Source organism: Amblyomma maculatum, chromosome 4 (assembly GCF_055883805.1).
Source record: "Amblyomma maculatum isolate TAMU_Amacu chromosome 4, ASM5588380v1, whole genome shotgun sequence".
Taxonomy (NCBI): Eukaryota; Metazoa; Arthropoda; class Arachnida; order Ixodida; family Ixodidae; genus Amblyomma; species Amblyomma maculatum.
The window spans coordinates 88,842,529-88,862,394 of record NC_139347.1 but is presented as its reverse complement, the minus strand read 5'-3'; the positions used below and the strand labels follow the sequence as shown (position 1 = coordinate 88,862,394).

At 39.6% G+C, this 19,866-nt stretch overlaps 1 protein-coding gene across 1 annotated transcript; it reads left to right on the top strand.

Moving 5' to 3' along the window:
* Nucleotides 1-167: 167 nt before the first annotated feature.
* Nucleotides 168-19,023, top strand: LOC146191615 (uncharacterized). The gene is made up of 7 exons (XM_084602141.1): nucleotides 168-364; nucleotides 5,890-6,121; nucleotides 9,267-9,392; nucleotides 10,849-10,927; nucleotides 13,855-13,886; nucleotides 17,845-18,085; nucleotides 18,645-19,023. Exons 1-7 carry the CDS (start codon nucleotides 273-275, stop codon nucleotides 18,695-18,697), a joined length of 855 nt encoding a protein of 284 aa, XP_084458267.1. The 5' UTR covers nucleotides 168-272; the 3' UTR covers nucleotides 18,698-19,023.
* Nucleotides 19,024-19,866: the final 843 nt, after the last annotated feature.

The following is a 19,866-nucleotide window of genomic DNA, read 5'->3' as shown; positions in this document are numbered from 1 at the left end:
TTTTCAATAAAAAAAGTAGCCACATCAAACGCGTATAATAAAGGTAATTTAATGTATTTTAATAAATTTATTTATTTATTTTATAATTATTTACAAGTGATTATACAAAAATAATTTATTTTTATTAACCTTGTTTGCTTAGTGCGGGACAGACAAGACGATGGTGCGGGGATTTTAAAGGGCGGCAGCGTTTTGTTTCGGTTCGTCCGTGTTCGCCCACTGTTGTGCACAGATTGCCCGCGTTGTTTATTTTCGCCGACGCAGCTCCGAAAATGGCTACGGGAGACATAAAGAACAACCTGAAGATGCTCAGCTCGGAGATCCGGAGCGTGAAAACACCTTCGTCTCTTGTGAACCTCGAAGGGTGAGGAGGCCCGATGTGCTATTAACCTCTCGACAACCCTGGTTTCAGATTACAGGCTCGCCAATTTCTCGTCGAAGGGCAATGTGCTTGGCGTTGTATTCGGCGTCCGCAATCGTTGTTTCACCGAGGTTTGCTTTATAAGAGGCCCTTGTGAGCGCATTTTTCGCCGAGCGAACGCTTCCTGTGGGATATTAGTGATCATTTCGCAGCACACAACCGGGGATACCGTGCAGCAAATAGTGCGTGTCGTTGGCCTCATTGTGTCGCGCTTGCCGAACTGCCAGCTTCAAAAGCATCCGTGTCACCTTTTTGTACTGTGAATGTCTAATCAATCACTTACACCGTTCTTTTCGTTTTTTTTTTTCGTGCATCCTACATTCCAGATCTTAATTTCTGCCAATCATCTTGTAAAATTTCGGACGACTCCTGTATCCTTCTGCGGCAGTTTTCGTTTGCGTAAAATTTTTCACACGTCAATTGCGGCTTCCACATGACCTATCAAGTTATAAACTGCTGTGTTCTGCAAGTGAGACACGCTGTACCGACGATTAGTGGCTACGGTACACTTTGACACATTGCCTCTAATGACGTGGTCGATGGATAAAGGGTCGTTCTCATCGCAATCGGTCATGACCTGCTTGCATTATGGAAAATAATCGTGCTTTTTATTTTGTTCCACTGTCGTGAACTGAGCTCATTAGCAGACATAAGGAGAAATGTCACTGTAAATTACTAGTAATGTTTTTTTCTATGTCAGATGTTAGGCTCTCGTATCATAGTTTAAGTTCTTGCTGAGATGAGAGAATATTATTGCTGAATAAAAAAAAAAAACTAGGAACTTAATTTAAGCCTAAAAACATTGTTTAGAGCCAAACAAATGCTGGTCTTAGAATGTAGCCACTCCTGCGTTGTTAAAAATAATGTATTCCCCCTTCCAACCTGCAGTGGTGCCCCTTTGGGATACTCTCAATAACTAAACAAAATTAATAAAGTGTAATATGAGTAATATGTGCTTCACTTGTAGCAAACTTAAAGTAGTGGCCATGACAGGCTGGCAAGTACATGCAGTATGGTCATGTTGGATTGCTGCATTGTAACCTCCCTGTTCAGGGAGGTGCAATCATTATGATTGGATTTACAATCTTGCTGTAAAAAGCCTTAGACATATCTGTGTGCAGTTGATGTGGAAGTGCGGCTTGTGAACAAGTTTATGTGTTGGCATCACATAGCGAAACTAATTCTGCTGGAGGCTGTTTCAGCAGTTATTTGCACAATAACAGAAAACTGAAGCCCTGGTTTCGTGTTCAAACACGTCTGAATGTACTGTACAAATCTGTTATTAGGCAGTTGCTGTGCAGATGTTATGAATGCATACTTCTGTATTTTACCTGCAAACTAGTCTTCACTATATCCAGTCATCCTAGACACAGTTTCAGCCAGGTGCCTCTGATTTCCATTTCTGCCATTGGCATAGCTAAACTTGTTGCAACCTGAAGCCCACTAACGCTGCCAGGTAAAAGGATATAATTAATATGCTAAAAGACACTAATGAACTTTTATGTTATATATTACAGACACTTCTCAGCCAATTAGTTTCAAGCTGCTCAGTCCCAAATGGCTGGCAAGTAATAAAAGTCTCTGTTTGAAAAGAAGGCAGCTGTTCTGAGCATTCGAACTACCACTCAGTTTCGCTAACTTATATTGCCTGTCAAACTCTACAATATATATATGCTCACAAGTCACATTTCACCTGGATAAGGACTCCTTTTTTTGCCAAACAACATGGATTTCAATCAATGTCTGACGGGTAAACTCCTCTTCCTTTTCCTCGATCTCTTAGTACTGTCGTGAATTTTCTGCTTCCTCTTAAACTGCACACAGTTTACTTTTGTTGGTAACTGTCACTCCAAAACCATCGAAGTGGTGATCCCAAGGCTCTGCGCTCAGGTAACATGGGTCTGCAGTCTTCATTAACGACCCTCCTACAAGTGTCTCATCTACAATTTGCTTCTTTACTAATGATTGCATACCCACTATTGCATAACTACTACATTTTATGAGACACTCCTGCAGAAAGACTTAGATTTAATAGTAAACTGGTGTGCTGCCTAACTGAAAAAACTTAATGTATCAAAATGCAAGTAGTGTACTAGTGTACTGAAAGTATAGCCTGATAATTCATACCCACTAAAGTCAGTAACCCTTTCATAGGTTGGATCGTATGAAAATAGATATCTAGGTGTTGTTATCACCATCAAACTGGACTGCTCGGTCCATATAATGAAATTGGAAGCTCCATTAAATATTATCTTTCTTTACCCCTGTTTCTATATGTAGACTTGCCTATGAGATAGATATGAGACCAAAATTCGAATACTATATCTGTGCGATATGGAGCCTTCAGCGGAATTACTAAATTGAATTATTTGAAGGTATACGAAATTGGGCAGCACATTGCATTTGCTCAAAACATGACATGTGGATTAATGTTAGGCCATCAATTGTTCATTAGTCTCAACCCATTAAGTCATTGACAAAAGATAGCATGGCACAAACTCCATGACAGTCACTCTGGCCTTAAATGCTCTCGTTTAACCACACTCGTTTAGCCATGAACACTAACCTTCTCACCTCACTTCTAGTGCAAAATTGTGCTGACCTCTCAATTCTTCGAGTGCACAGTTTATGAGTGGTTCTACAAATACTTCTGATAAATCTCTCTCACCATTGATGGATGGAACTTTATTCCCAAACTCACTGTCACTGGTTGCTATCGATGCACTCTGCCTAATTGAACTTACAATTAGCAACAGCACAGCAAAAAAAAAAGAAAAGTATTTTCTTTTCTGTTTGTCTCTACTCACAAGTGTATATTTTAGTTTTGTTACTACTACTGATTTTCATTTTTATATCACATACTGTTCTATGTCCGTATGTTCCATACGCATTGTTCCTTGATTGTATGCACGCGAGGATATTTACGGGGTTCTTTCTTCATGTTTTTTTTTTCCTTGAAATTAATTTATATTGCACATGGTTTCATAAAATTGTACGTTTTTATGCCTTCGTTTTGTCCCCACCCCCCAAGCCTTATGTAATGCCCCACTCAGGGCTGTTAAGAGGTAATAAATTGTGGTTAAGTAAATTATTAGATACTGGAAATTCGTTCTTCAGGCACTTTTCAGATCTAAAAATTGAAACATTCAAGAAATAAATTGCAACTTTATACCACAGTGATAAAGGAATGTACAAAATGTACATTCCTTACAAAATTTGTAATGGAGGAAGTAACAAAAGTTAAAAGCTGTTGGGCACACGGGTCAATATTTTACTATTTTCTTTGCGTAAGACCATTCACTGCTCACAGGCTTCTTCTAGTTTGAATTAGTGGGTGGCACAAACTTTCATTTTCTATGAATCAATCTTTGCTCACATCCAATATGGGAGATTGTCATTTTTGCATCAAAATATGACACACTCTAGTGTGTGCAGCAGATGGACTGAAGTTCCTCATGCTCTGCACTTAAATAGGAGCTCTAATTTTTGTTTAATTATACCAAGCTAATTTGAACAAGTACGGTTCTAGAGAGGTCACTTAATGTGTGGCAAATTAAGATATAGGGAGAAAAATGAGCATGATAGCTACTGCTACCACCCCGTTTCAAAGGGGACACTCCTATATTCCATCCATCCATCCATCTTGAACCGAGTGCAACCACCAAGTAGAATGAAGGGAATTCTCATTTCACGCAGGTGCAGAGAATATACTCTTGATTGTACAGCGATCACCACTTTGTTTAATCACCACCATTCGCACTATCTGTATGTGAAACGTGGCATCCAAACACTAATGTGAACAGCCAGTTCATGGAAAGTTGAGAACTTTCGCAGTGTGAATACTTAATTGTATGCTGTTTTATTAGGTCGCATAGTATTTTATCTGTTATGCATACAAAGCTTTTACAAAGTTTTGAACACTTGGAAGTCTAAGTTTTATTTAAGCTTATTAAGTTCCAGTGCCTCCAGTGTTTATCAGAAATATTCAGTGCATGGCTATAACTGAATACAAAGGACCAAGATTAGGACAACACGAAGGTGCTCAACTTCGATTTATTTCTGAAAATTTCCTAACCACTGTTTAAATACCCATGAAATGTATTGACAAGGGGGCACAGAAGTTCTAGACAAATGTTTAAGGGGATGACTAATCTAATTAAAGAAATAATTATACCAGCATTCAATGCCATTGCAAACACTTTTTGTGGTAGCATCTCGATGGATGTGGCTTTTGTTATCGGGCACAAAGTTTTAGTCACATCAGCTGCGCTTCAGTGGGAAAGAAACACAAGAATGATTACATGCCAATATTTCAGTGCATGATACATAAAGAGAGCACGATGCCGGGCTAGTTAGTGATCCATTAAGTCAAAAATAAACTATTAAATTTTGATGTATCCAGCTACACCCAAAACTAAGAAGTGCAAAATAGTCGAAGGCTGTAAATTAATTCTGACCACTTAAGCTTATTTATCATTAAGTAAAAATTTAGCGCAAAAATAAAACGCAATGGACAGAGCAGGACACATAAGACGACTGACGAGCTGTCCATTGTGCTGACCTAAGTGGTCAGAATTAATTTACAGCCTTCAACTATTTTGCACCTCTTAGTTTTGTGTGCAGTTGGATATATCAAAATTTAATAGTTTAGCGTGTACTAAGCATTAAATTGTATCTCTGCTTTTTAATCATAGTTCTAGTTCTTTTCTGGCTGCAGAAAAAGAATAGATAGTGGCATGAACAAAAATTTTGTGCAAAAATGCAATAGCTAAATAGTGCATGCAAAGGGAAGTAACATACTTAGCAGTACTAAACAACTGATAACATATCTCTTTTAGAGCTTACAGTGCTTGCTTCCTTTCTTATGGTGCCAAATTTATATTAAACTAGTTAGAGACCTTCATCACAGATGTATCTGCTCCAAGTTTGCTCCCTAACTTAAAATTATTCAAGTCAAAGGCAAATTTGTAACGAGGCACACAAAAACTTTTTTTGTTTTGTTTGAAAATCACACTCTTGGAAAAATCTGGAGCTAGTTGCCACACTGAGTGTCTGGTGACAATAATGCAAGTACTCCAGTCAATATTTTTTTTCTATGTACAGCCTCATCCACTTCTAGCTATAACATGATCACTGCGTTCAAAGCGTCATTGCGTCCGAACTGGCCACGCAATAGAGCTTAGTGGCAGGCCATGTGAAGCAACATGCCCAGGTCCTTCTGTGTTTGCATCGCTTTGCATCGATATGTGCCTAAGTCAGGCACAATGTCGCTTTGAAAGCAGTGATTGTGTTATAGCTAGAAATGGATGACCCTGTACCTGTCTGCATGCCATATAGCCACTCAATGCCATGAGTAGATGGCAGTATGCTTCAAGGTATTGTTGCCCTCGACATGTTTGCTTTCTATGCAGGTCTAGGTGCTGTGCAAGGGTTTGTTCATTCTTTGTTTCCTCACCTTTGCATTATAGAATGATGGCTGGTGATCCAGAAGTCTACCTGCCAATCTATGACTACCTGTTCCAGTGGTATAACACACGGCTGGCCAACGAGATTTTGAAGCAGGACCTAAAGCTGCCGCCGTACAAACACAACAGAACCAAATTCTTGGACGCCATGTACCTGGTTCTACGGGAGCTTTTCCAATGGAAGCCTCCACTAAGCACAGCCCAGTTCTTCTCATCTGGCTATGCAGAGAAGAAGGTCTGCAAGTTTTGTTTACCATGCTGGCATCAGCGATGTTTTCATATTGTTAGCCATATATGTTAAGAATAAATGTGTTAGGCCCTAAAATGTAATCTGACCTTTTCCTCAGTTACTTCCATCCTTCACTGATATTTTTTTTTCCATTTCTTTGGCATCAGGATATAATTTGTTCCATTACTGGAAATAACTTCCACCGCTGACTTGCTCCACTGTAAAGCATTTTTTCATTTGTAAGGGTTATACTGAGAAGCGTAAAAAAAAAAATGCACCATGTTGGCATATCACTGGCTCAGGAATAAAGTTGCTTCTCTAGCTTCCAGCACATGAGAATGTTGAAATAATAGTTGGTAAACAATGTTTCAGGGTCTTTTAAACGTCCTCTTCATAGTTTCGGCTCTTGTGTTCACCAGTATGGGAATGCTGTATGAATCACAGTACAATTGGCTCTGTGAACAAGAATAAAAATGAGCCTTTTTTCATAAAGCTGATTGTGAATATGCCAAAACTAAGAATTCATTCCTGTCACTGTTAAAGCGGCCCGCATTATTAATGCAAAAGAATTAAATATTTCATCGGCCTTGAAACATGTCATTGTCCAGGCGAAAAGCTCATGACGTCACTGCCACATGACCTCGCGCAAGAGTTTAAAACACCCCAAAATGCTCATGTTAAACGTGATGTCGCACTTGGAACGAAAATGTTAAAAAAAAATGGCATGCAATGCAAATTAAAGGCGGCTCCATCTCTCAAATGATACAACCTTATTAAGTAATTAATTCCGCCTAAAGAAAGGGTTTGGGTTCTAGATAGGATTCGAACCCACAACCTTTGGGTTGCAAGCCATACTGGCCACCTGTCGGGCCACACAATTGCTAATGAAGTTAGGATTGAGAGGGGTTTATATGTATACTGTATGGTCAGCAAACCTCTTAGCAGAACTGCCAATGAGACAATTGTTTAATTGTTTCATACTCACAACAGGTAATTAGTCCTAAGTGCCTTCCATCATTTCTGTCACCACTGTGGTGCCTGTAAGTTCCAAAAAAAATGTGAACAAATCTAAATGATTTTTTGAATTTCAGCTGCTCCAATTACTTGCCTTGATGACCTCAGGTCATTCTTTCTGTTATCTTGCCACATTTCCTTATGTCCTTGTTAATTAAGTCTGTTAGCTGTACGTAAAAATGCAGGATATTAATGGGTATTGTCTCATACTTTTGCACATTTTTAATGATTGAGGTTGGACAGTCATTCCGCTTGCAAAAATATATATATGCATAAAGCTGTTAGGATAAAGACTTAATTAGCCATTGCTTGATTTTTAGGTGGTATGTATACGTGGCATAGCGTTTTGCACACATGCACACTCGCACATAACACACGCACACACGTACACATACACACACACACACACCGTGTGTTTTATAGTGGAGGTGAAACAAAATTTTTGTTTTGATGTTCGTAGTAGCTGAATTAAGCAAGACCTGGAGTGGAACTCTCTTGAGAAACACTGATTACAAATTAAATTAATTTCTCGGCCGCATTTATTTCAATAGAAGTGCCGTAAACCCTAAAACATATTTACTGCCACCGTATCTTGTATATATCGAAAAGGTGTGACCATGGATAGAAAATACACGAGGAGCAAAGTCGTACTGATGCTTTCAAGCGCTCTTTCTCTCCACACACCATCAATAAATGGAATAAGCTGCCTCATGGCATTGTTTAATGTCAACCTGAGACTAATTCATTAGCAGTGTTGTCGGACCTGGGGCAAGTGTGAATGCTCACTTGCTGTTTACCGCCTCTTGTCTATCTTTGCATTAATGTCACCAGAAAATTTGATGCATGTGAATACACAATTGGTGCTCCTACTTTCCTTCTCTTTTACTTCTTTTCAAGCTCTTTTTTTATGTGTATCATTTGGAACGGATGTCCCAAGTTGTTTGTTTGACTTGTATGTATTTGTCCACCTCTGCAATTATGGTATTAAGGCACTGCAGGAAATATAAATAAAATAAACAAGCAGGCATTTGGCTTTTTTTTATATTTAGATCCTCTTGCTCCCTTTTCTCCTTCACCTCTATACCCCTTCATTCCCTTCCCCACAGTGTAAAGTAGCAAACCAGTTTCTTGTCCCAGCTAACCTTCTCACATTTCCTGCTCCTTCTTCCTGATATCAGCCCGCACTGTGATTGCTATACCAATGAGGACATCTTTATATCTCCGAAAGCCTGTTTTTAAATAAAAATTCTAGTTCACCTTTGCTGAAGCACCCGGTATATATAATAGTGCAGACCACCTGTCATCTGTGTACCACCAAACATTATACAGTACGTATCTTTAATGAAGTGATTAAATCAGCCTCTGCTTTTCCTCTTAACTGCTAAAGCTATAGTGCAGAAGGTTCAAGTTTTTCAATACATAGGGACTACACAAGTGATGTGGTGTGGATGGACATGTCCTACTGTATATGTGTGGCGGTGGTTATTAGTGTGTGACTATGTGACTATGTGGTGATATTTGCTTGTCCAGCGTGGTATGAGTTACTGGGCAAAGCAGAGGTGTGAAGTAACAAGACAGTGTAGAATTGGTGACTGCCATGCTTGGACGATGTTTATGGTCTGCGAGGAAGAAAGTGCCACTATCCCCTTGGCAAAGAAGAGGAAGATGAGATGTACCTGAGTGTAGAAGAAGAGGAGTGGTGAAGAGGAAGTGTTTTCAGATTCTTATTACAGTTGGTAGTGTGTGCGTGTGTTGTGTCTCCTCTCTTGTGTTTGTGTTTGTTGCGCCACATTTCTGAATACTGTGCAGCACCGACTAGCCCCTCAAGCCATTATTTAGAGCCCCACATCTCTTTAGCAATACTAAAAGTTGCAATTTATTAACGCAAGAAGTTAGACCATTTGATTTTTTATCTTTTCACTCTGCATTATCTTCACTTGCATCATTATGCAAATTGGAGAGACGACAGACTTTGTCTTATCCTTGATTAGCATCCCTGTGGTGAACATAGCCCAGTAGTGAAAACACATGGCAAGATTCTGCAATCCTTATCCATCGCAGTATTATTTATGAAGTGTCCTATATTTGTAGCGCCCACGATTCTAAAATTTTCTCCTGAATTTGTGCTTTTCCACAGATCATCATGTGCAGGGACATTGTGAAGCTTATTAAAGAGTACAGCAGTTCCCAGAAAGCAGCTGGTCAGGCTGTGACGAGCCCTGCTGGCACAGCATCCAGACCAAGGACACAGAAAGTGCCTCCTGTAAGGACTTACTTTTTTGCCTTCCACTCAGCAATGTGCTCCTTTATTTTTCCTTACTACTTTAGCTACCATATTTGAATTCCTCAATATGACAGTCATATGGTGCCACTACTGGCCCTGGTTTATAGAATAGTACAGCAAATCTTGCAATACCAGCCGGGCATTTCTTTACGAGCCTTTCTGTGACTTTGCAGCATACAGGTGCCATTTCTGTTTTGTTTTTTGTTTTTTTTTTTTTGTTTTCTTTTTCATATAAAGAATATTGTATGTTTCGAGCAATGGTCCTGGATAGAACATGCCTGGTTTGCATTTTCTACAATTGAACCCAGCATAAACCTATTCCCAACTCTAGCCCTACCATGACTTAATTTCTGATGTATTCAGCTAAGCGCCCATGTGCTGTGCAATGTCAGTGCACGTTAAAGAACCCAAGGTGGTCGAAATTTCCGGAAACCTCGACTACGCCGTCTCTCATAACCTGAGTCGCTTTGGGATTTTAAACCCCACAAACCCAACCAAACCAAACCAAACCATCAGTTACATTTGACCGGAAGTTAAAAGAAAGGAAAATACATCATATTGGAAATGAGAAAGTGAAACCCGAGCACATTCCTATAGTTATCGCATGCAGACATTACACTAGGAGTGCAGATGCTCAGTGCAATCACTATTGCATATGCTGTGGCATTGCAATGCATGTATCCTTTCTTCTTGCCTTGCAGTAAACATAAAAAAAAAATGTAATGTTTTACATGACAGTATTTTACATCCAGGTTTGATCTATCTTCTGTTACAAAAGCTTCATACCCAACGCAGCAGTAGGCCATGACTGGATTATAGATGCGCATTTTCTTTTTTTTGGCCTGTTCATTCATATGAAGTTTACAACAATGTGCAGTTTTTCCTTGTAATGCTTGATTGCTGATTCAATGAATTGCAAAAATCACTTCGATCATCGGCCAGGAAAGTTTCGTGATGAAGGGCATAGATGAGCGTGAGCTTGTATTTCTGGAATGATAAGATGCTAGAATTAAAACTTGGTAGAAGCATTTTTGGCATGTCTAAAGCTGTTCAGGACACTACATATAGACCTTTCCACTGAGGGCTCTCCGGGCATCACTATACGGTTTGCTGGGCCGTTGTGTGCTGCTGACACTAGCTCAACAGAAGCGGAAGCGAAGCCAATTTGCAACAGTCCAGAAGAGCGGTGTTTTGGTATCTTTCTTGCCTAATGGAAACATCTATAACAATAGTACATGTGGAACATTTTGTAGATTCTGTTACAGAGCAACTGAAGGCACTAAAATGCCTGAAACATTTAATACCGCTTTTAGCAGATGATCACTGCTATTCATTTCTCGCTGGACCAGAAGCTTGAACATCCGTTGAAGAGCAGTATGTCAGTTTGCTATTTTATTTTGCATTGCTGATCTTGCCATTTTTCTCTTTTTTACAGCCCAAATCCAATACTGGTATAGCAAGGGTCAGTCAGCAACCAGCAGCACCTACTAATGGCACCCTCGGCAAAGAAAAACGTATGTGCAGTCATTACTTATTTTCCTGTCTTTATTTGTCTGAACAGTAGCACACTTTGCTGTTTTTACCCTAAAATCTCTTTTGGGAAGTGGCCGAAGGATAGCAGATGATTGTTTCTAGAAGAGAAAGAATATTGTGCTTCTAGATACTGCAAGCCCTGCATATTTTTATTTTTTTGGCAATACACAAATCAAGCAGTGAAGCTCCCTTAAACACTACAGAACCTTAGTACCTGAACAGTCCTTACACGTTGGCGTGACAGAGATTTCATCAAGTGAATAAATGAGAAAAACGAAGAAATTGCAAGTAAATGTGGTGTAAATACACATTATAGAAGTAGTACGAGCTTTATGTACTTTAAATATGCCTCATAGAGAAAGCATTAGCTTTAATATACTTTAAATAAAGTCAACCAAATGTAGTAAATATCTGAACGAAACGAAAATTAGCAAGCATATTGTGAGAACAACAGGTTTGGTCTGTTTGACTAGAGACAAGTAGAGCATTCTTATTGTTTAATAATATCGCTCGAGCACGTGGACAGTTCAGTCAGTCAACATCTTACCGTGGTATGAACTGACCAATCCGGTGCACAATACACCAGTTGTAGCCTTTATGTTGTGTAGTGCAGCTGGCAGTTTATTTTCCCTTGTTTGGAGTTATAGAAAAACGTTAATAATTCTTGCTAAAACTGACAAGACTAAAAGATAGTCGACTGCTTTATATTATGCAGTCTTATACATTAAAGCATGGGCGTCTCGGATCTCTCAAATATTGGCAAGGGATCTCAGACTCCCCTAGAAGAATGTTGCTAAAATATTGAGCATGCATAAGCAGTTTCAAAAACCTCTTTTTTCATTCAGAAAGTTGCAGAATGGAATGGATTACTGAAGTGCATGTTTGACAGCCTGAATGTGGAATTATTGAAGATTTGAGAGCCTTGAATTTGTGATGTCCATATTATTTTCACATTGAGTGTATGCTTCTGTATGAACTTTGTGTGAACTTTTCCTATCTATTTTGTCATCTTTATTTCATGCTCCCCGTGGTTCAAATAAATATTTTAAAAAATGCTTTACCTATTTCACTCAACCTGTTCGATTCCTTCTCTTTCTCAGTGGCCAGCACCGCATTCTTTCCATATCTATATTTTGCACTTATATGCTGCTTGCTTTGCCCCAAGTTAAATGAAAAGCGGACTTCTGGAAACTCTCATGCCTGTTAGCAAAGGGAGCTTGAGGCACTTTCAAAAGCCCGGAAAGAAAAAAAGAAGCAGCTATTGGTCTCCTTACACACTGCAAATGCATAAGCATTATTTGCTACTGTTTCGCTTCTGTTATGCATTTTTTTAGCAGAGGTAGATGAGCGTTAGCTCGGTTTTACATGGTGTTTGTTTGATTTAGTGTTTCATTTGGATTCTACTCATTTAGAAATTTTCAATGGTGTATGACGATGCTATAGCAAGCTAAGTTTTTAATCACACTTATCTAATTAATTGTAATTAATTATGACCTGCAATTAGACTAGTGCAGTTATACTCTACATTAGGTATTCAACAATATGTGACTTGATGCTGTAGCTTAAAGTTCAATGTTTAAACACAGTTAACTAGTCAACAACAATAATTAAGACCAACAGTTAGTTCAGTGCAGTTGTACTCGACATAAGCTATCCAACAATATCAATATAACACTTGTGGCTATTATACTCAACATAATCTACACAGCCACTGTAGACAGATTTCGTACGTACATGCTGTACACACCACGCGGGAGCCAAATAATGCTATGCATTAATGTTTACACTATATTAACACCTTTGTTCTGAACGTAACGGGAGGTGCATTCTGAAGCATTTTATCCTACGTGAGCAGAAATCCAAATGGTGTCACAAAGTTCGCCGATTGGTTGCGGGGTTGATGACATCACAAGGTCATATGACATGGACATGAGCAGTTACAGTAGATTAGATCCACAACTTCCTATGAGTGAAAAAGAAAAAAAAGCGCAACAAAAAACTCATTGGGCTGCAGTGACAGGAATCTAGTAGCAGCACTGTTGCTTCTAATGTGGTTACATTTGACTCCTAAGGTGATTTCAGCATCCCCGTCATTTTTTCAGTCTCTCCCATGAAATTTCACTGCTTCTTTATTTTCACTTAGTGCTCAGGAATTTTGAAATTGTTTTTTGCAAAAAGTTGGGGGCCTTATCGATGCCATTTTTTTTCCTTTGTTTGATGATGTGAATATTTAACGAATATTTAACGATGATGTGAATATTTAACACGAGGAGAGGGCACACGCCCTCTCCTCGTGTTGATATTTTCCCTTCATTGACTCAATAGAGGTCACCAACACAGCCAAAGCAGTACAGCTATGGCAAGATTACGGTGTAAGGGAATAATAATAATTGGATCACAGGAAAGTCTCTGTCACACTTGTTCTGTGGACACCTGAACCGCACAGTAAGGGAAAGGAAGAAGGTAGGAGTGAAAGTGGAAAGAGAGAAGGGGGTGCAGTAGTGGAGGGCTTTGGAGTAATTTCGACCACCTGGGGATCTTTAATGTGCACTGACATCGCACAGCACACGGATGCCACTTCGTTTCGCCTCCATTGAAACACAACCACCGGCGGTCGGGGTCAAACCCGGGTTCTCTGGCACAGTAGTTGCGCATGTTACCACTGCACCACCACGGCGGAGCTGGAAGAGAAGCAACAGCCGCATTTTGGGGGCCAGGACAGCAGCTTGGGCATGTTGGTTGTACATTTGTGACAGAACAGCGCTGAAACAACAAGACAAGTCTCTTTTTTATCCTGTTGTTTCTGCGCTGTTCTGTCACAAAATCATTTTGGGGGAAGTTGCACGGCGTGTAATGCCGTGCCGAAATCACTGAGATTTTTTCTCTGTCATATATTTATTTTCCTCAGCACCATCCTCTAAGGCTGTGCTCAGCGCAAAAGTGAGTAACGTTTTTCTTCTAACTGTGGCATATGCTGTCGAACTCTTGGGCACCAGAGTGAAATGCATAACGTGTGCAAATCGTTACCAAGCTTTTCATTCTTGAACAACTGCGCATGTAAACTGCCATTGTAAGCATGCCATATCGACTGGATACTAAGGATACTACAGGCTGGATACTACTAAATACCTTGCCTCAGTACAGTGCCACATAATATAGGGCAAAACAGCTTGACAGTAGTATGCTCGTTCATTTAAATGTTGCAAAGCACAGTAAGTTCCCTCAACACAAACATCATGGAGTCATTCAGATCTGTTGCAAGCTACTGGGAATGCCTGCAATACAAGCAGTGTGAGAGCCTATCAAAGCTATCGTTAAACTGTAACAGTAGAAGCACAAATGTGGAGGACTGTGTGAAAGAAATCTTGGAATTCATTCCGCACAGTAGTCATAGTCAGCTGTCTGTACATTTCAGCATTTTCTATGAGAGCTTCTCTGTTGTCGCATAGGAGCACACACGGCCAATAATTTCTTGGGACTGCTTACAACTTCGATGCTCCTTATAAAAAAAAAAAAAAAATGAATGTGCAGGGTTTGATGGAAACCAGTCTGGCTGGTTGGGGATAAACACGAAGGTAAAAACCCCAACCAGCAAATAACCAACGAATAAACAAATGATCATCTTTTTGGCACCCGCATGGAAGCCTCATTTCCAGCTTAGTCAGTGTTTTGACTTCACCTTCATCCTTAAAAAGAGAGAGAAAAAAAAAAGAAAGAAGACACTGGTGCTAAAAGAGCAGCATGTGCTTAGTTGTACTAATATTCCATACAAAGCTGCCTACATTTCATGGTTACTTTTGCCAGTTTGAAAGGAAGGTCTTCACATGCAGACGGTTTTAAATACACTCTTGTGGCTCTTCATATGGTTGCATGAACTGCTATGCCAAAGTCTTTTAGTTCATTCCATTCATGGGAAGCTTATCCCTTCCATAAACCGCTGCTTATTTCCACTGACAAGGAATATTTATCACATTAAGTAGTATGTTGGGATTTGTCGAGACTTTAAGAAAGTTCAAAATGCTAGTGCTGAATTCTTTTGCAAGGATGTGCAAAATTTCTGATGAAGTTTATAATTGATAAAAATAACATTGAAATGCCATTACTTTTCAAGTAGACCCCTGAAATGCTATGCTGTGTTGAATTTTATGGCAAAAAATACAACTAGAACCACCACGCACAAAACACAAAGCTTAATGACTTTCTTTAGTCCATAAAAGTAAGATTTTAGAGTATTACAATTACTTGTTTAGGATCCCCAATTCTTAAAAAAACCAAAAACGAATCAAATTCCAATGAGTGAGTTGTGCCCCTGGTGTAAACTGGGGTGGAAAGAGTTTAATTGCAGAATCGAGTAGAATATTTTTTTTCTGAACTGTTTGAGTTCAGTGCATGATAACAAAATACGGTTCACATCAACCTCACCTCCACATTTATCGCAGAGGGGTTTGTTCTGTATGATCAGTAAAAAGGTGTGCGTCATGCATGTGTGACCAATATGAAGACAACTTAGAATTTTTTTACTGATATGCTATCGGTCTATTATGCATGACTTCCAATCCCCTATGATGGATTTTATGAGAGGTAGCTCGTTTCTTTCATTGTTCTATATTTAGTGTGCCATTGATCTCTTAGCTTACAGTGAACTGCGTTCATCTTCAAAACTGTGCGAGTAAAACAAGGGCAGAGCAGAGGCACATCACACGGCAAGAACAGACTTCCTAAAGTTAGGAGTCTGCGCTTTTTGTGTCTGTCCTTGTTTTATTCATGCAGTTTCGAAGATAAACATAGTTCACCAACTAGCCCACCAGAAGACACTCCTGAACAGTGAACTAATATAATGCAATCTTTTTAGGGGACGCATGTTTTTCTTAGTTTTCTTATTTCCTTCCTTCAAGCTTGGGCAGCACATAAGTGCGCTTTCTCATTATCATCTGTTGTGCAATGGCTTGAAAACCAGCAGAATATTATCGCATGTCCTTGTGTTGTAGCTTTTTTTGACGTTGGGGATGATTCTTCCTACTGCAGGTTAAACTGCATTTCTGAAATGTAATGCCATAAATCTCGGGGAATCAGTATAGATTGTGCTGTTTACAAGGTTCTGGTTTATCATTTTGTCTACGGTTACGCAAATGACATCATTCGGCACTAAATATGGATGCGCAGTTTGTCAGCCTTACTACTTTTTCCCAGTTGCTCTGAACAATCACACATCCAACATAATTCGCCGATTTTCAGCCATTTATAGAAGGCTTGGTGTTCATATATTTCTCTTGTAGTGCCAGGTATTCTTGTGATGTGTGTTCGTGCAGCAATATTTCCTTTTCACGAAAGTTTGTTAGGGTGAAGTCACGTACAAAGGAGGAACTGCATCTAGATAGTAATGGACCACTTCTTTTGAGCAATACTAGGAAAGGCGTCTAGTATTCCTAATTCTTGACATATATCTTCAAAGCGGAGCAGTAAGGGCCTGATTTAATGGGTCTGTTTTGAACAGTGTTTTGCAAGTGCACTTTGTAACTGTGGGGTAACAGAGGCCTTTTTAGTAAGGACCTTATTTTCAGTAGATATGCACGTGTAAGCATTGTTTTCATATATGCAAAGCGTGGTTCATTTGTTGCTGCATAAATGAAATTGTGCACTTTGTAACTGTGAGGTAACGGAGGCCTTTTTAGTAAGGACCTTATTTTCAGTAGATATGCACGTGTAAGCATTGTTTTCATATATACAAAGTGTGGTTCATTTGTTGCTGCATAAATGAAATTTGTTTGAGATTTTTCGTATGCATCAACTGAGAGATAAAGACCAAGGTTATGAACCGGATCCAACCGCTTTCAATACAATGGCCTTGCATAGCCATGCACAGTGCAACCATAATCTAACCTCAAGTATACAATGGAGCGGTAGATGTGTAATTGGCTTATTTTATCACATTCCCAGTGCTTCTGTGAGAGAACTTTCAGTATGTTAAGTGATCGAGAATCATTGAGAGGCAGGAAAATGAGTTTCATATAAAGGTCGTGCAATCTTGTGCTCATTTTTTACAGGTAATTCGGTTTTGTTCTAGTGTGAGGTAGTGGGATCTGTTTGTAAGCTTCGTTTGAATGAAAAAAAAAAAGAAAAAAGTTCACAGCTTCTGTGGAGAAAATCAAAAACCATTTCTGTCTGCCCACATTGCCAGTCTGTTTATTGCTAACTGCACTTGTCTCTTGCACATTGATGTATTAGAGATTATACAAGCTATCTAAAGATTGTCGACATAGACTGAGTACATAAAGGATTTTTGAATTATTTTGTTAATGGAATTCATTTTCTTACCAAAAAGTGTTGTACTTACAATACACCCCTGAAGCACCTTGTACTTGTTCTTTTGAATGAAGTTACTCAAAAGGGTTGAGCCTTGCTAGCGTGAAATGAACAGCTCAACAGGAAGTCCTTCAGACAGTTCATATACCACAGATGCCTATATCTGCTAGGTTGCAAATAATCCTAAACTTTCAAGTGCATAAGGAAGGAGCCAATTGCCACTGATGCAAAGGAAAGCAGAGGGGACTTTTTTGTGTGTGGATGAATGTGAAGTAATAATTAGTAGTAGTTGAGGTAATTCATTAGAAAGTTAGAAGGAAAAACAATGACATGTTGCTGGTAGGATCCAAACCAATGAGCACAGCAGGTTCTACCCATCATAAACATGTTGCCATACTGCTTGAGAAAAACTAACATATAATACTTCATACTACTTCATAATGATTCAGCTTGCTTTCCAATAATGAGTCTACAGCACACGCATGCAAAGCTGCAGAAATCATGTCCCGAACTGGACCAAAAGGGGGGGACCAAATGGAATGGCTAGTTTTCCAAAGACACCTTGTTACAACTGGAGAGCACTTATGGATTGCAGATTGACACCCTGCTGCACCACCTGATGGAAGTCCAGAGCAGTGTCAAGGCCCTAAAAGAGCAAATGCTGCTGGTCATGAACCAGACCGAGACGATGCTGGACCAAGTGCTGCCTGTGGTCACAGAGATTGTCGACGAGCTTTACAAGAGGGAAGCTGCAGACACTGTGCCCACCAGCACCGAGCTGAGGCACGAGTTGGACAAAGGTGACGGCGTCATCCGTGAAGAGAGGAGGCAGTCAGGTTAGGGAGTTTCGAGCAGTTTTCACAGGGCTGCTTCTTTCTTAAGTTGAACCAGTAGAAGCACATCAGCGTGCATAGCAGTCGTTTCGTCAAAAGTCGGCTATAGGAATCGGGAAGGGACACCCGAGCCTTGTGATCACAATATAAAAAAATGGTGCAGGTCTCATCATCGCATTTACCATTCTTTACCTGCTCTTTTAAGTGTCAATTTGAAATTGCCCCATGCCAGGGATCATACATTTAATAGGAAAGATGGTAAGGGCACATATCAGTGTTTCACATTTAATTTCACTTGTTTTCAGTGGTAAAGGGTGGGTACAATGAGCAGGAAATGGGAAAGCGTGTTTAAATTGTAGTAAATTAATTGTAAATTGTAGTAAAGCATGTATGGGTGTAGAACGATGGTTGTTACATTTTTAACTGCTGATGTTGCCCACATATCATTCCTTTCATGCTGTGTGTTCACATCTGTGATGCAGTTGTACTTTTTTTTGTACTGTTGGAGTGTCTTCTTGGTTCGTTTACCTTTCTTGTTTGTTTCTTCATTCTTTCTTTACAGATGTCACTGAAACTGCAACTGTGAAGTCTAAAGGCGAAGTTCTCTTCGACTAAATAGCCAATCAAAGTGCAACATGCGTCCCCTTTACCGAATTTTTCCACATTCAGTGGTACAGGTTGTGTCACAATATTGGTGCAGTATCGCACCATGGCCATACACCAGCTACTAAGAGCAGCTTTTTTTTTCTTTTCCCTCTGCAGCTTAGTTTTTATACCATTGCCAGGCTCACAGCAACAGCACTGTTAGTGGCTGCTTGGCTTCACACAAAGACCAAAGTACACAATCTTGTCATTTTTTACTTCCACGTGCAACTTATTTTATTTGTAAACAAGTGCCCGAGTGCAGAAAAATAAAGTGCCTTTTATTCGGAGAAACCAAATGCTTGAAGCCTGCCTGTGATGCAAATTCGTGATGAAAGCCGTGTTGTTTCTGAAACTGGCAGCTAGAAAATTTAAAGTTGTCTGTCACAGCATGGCATAGGAGATGGGATTAGATCAGGATATTGCATTTGTATGGCTCATGAAAGCAGGCGTTTGTCACTGCAGAGTAGTCCTATGCATTTTGGCACCTCAGCCTCACACCACTCTACCAAATGCCAGTCAGAAGGTGCAGACCATCAGTGTTGTGTGCACCCGAGGCACCAGGAATGCAGGTGTGCATGTTCGGTGCAATTGTGTCTTAACACATCTAAAAAAAATTGCAGATATGCTACAGTCTGATACAACTCAAGTCTGCAGTAACCACCACACACAATTCCTCCATGATGCAAAAGTAGCCTGCTCTAAAGCTTTTCTTGTTACCCAAATGCAAGGCTAACCATCAGACCAGATTATAAGCTTGAGAATCAAGTCCATTTCTCTTGTTTGGTGTAGTGAAATATGAAAAACTAATTCTGTGGAGTAAAACACACGCCTCGAACCACTGCCCACATGCAGTTAGCAACTGCTGGTCTTGTTTTTTAATTGTATCCTACTATTTATAGATCATAGTGTGTGCTTTTTAGCTAATGGGCATCCCACCAGAAGCATGAGTGCAGAAAAACGAATAAGCACTTGGCCACTAGGACTTCGTCTTACAGCTTTGAGATTATGTAATAGTGAAATGGATGTCTATTTTCAATTTGTGAATCTCACAAGCATGGTCGACTTTGCAGAAAGTTTGAAAAATATGTCAAGCATACTCTAGCATAAGCATACACTGTAAATAATTCCAAGAAGGGGAA

What these genes read in the sequence shown, in the direction of transcription:
- LOC146191615 (XM_084602141.1), top strand. Translation starts at nt 273, where the DNA reads ATGGCTACGGGAGACATAAAGAACAACCTGAAGATGCTCAGCTCGGAG. An exon ending in CTGGCTATGCAGAGAAGAAG is followed by an intron (nt 6,122 to 9,266) that starts GTCTGCAAGTTT and finishes GCTTTTCCACAG; the next exon opens with ATCATCATGTGCAGGGACAT. An exon ending in TGAAGAGAGGAGGCAGTCAG is followed by an intron (nt 18,086 to 18,644) that starts GTTAGGGAGTTT and finishes CTTTCTTTACAG; the next exon opens with ATGTCACTGAAACTGCAACT.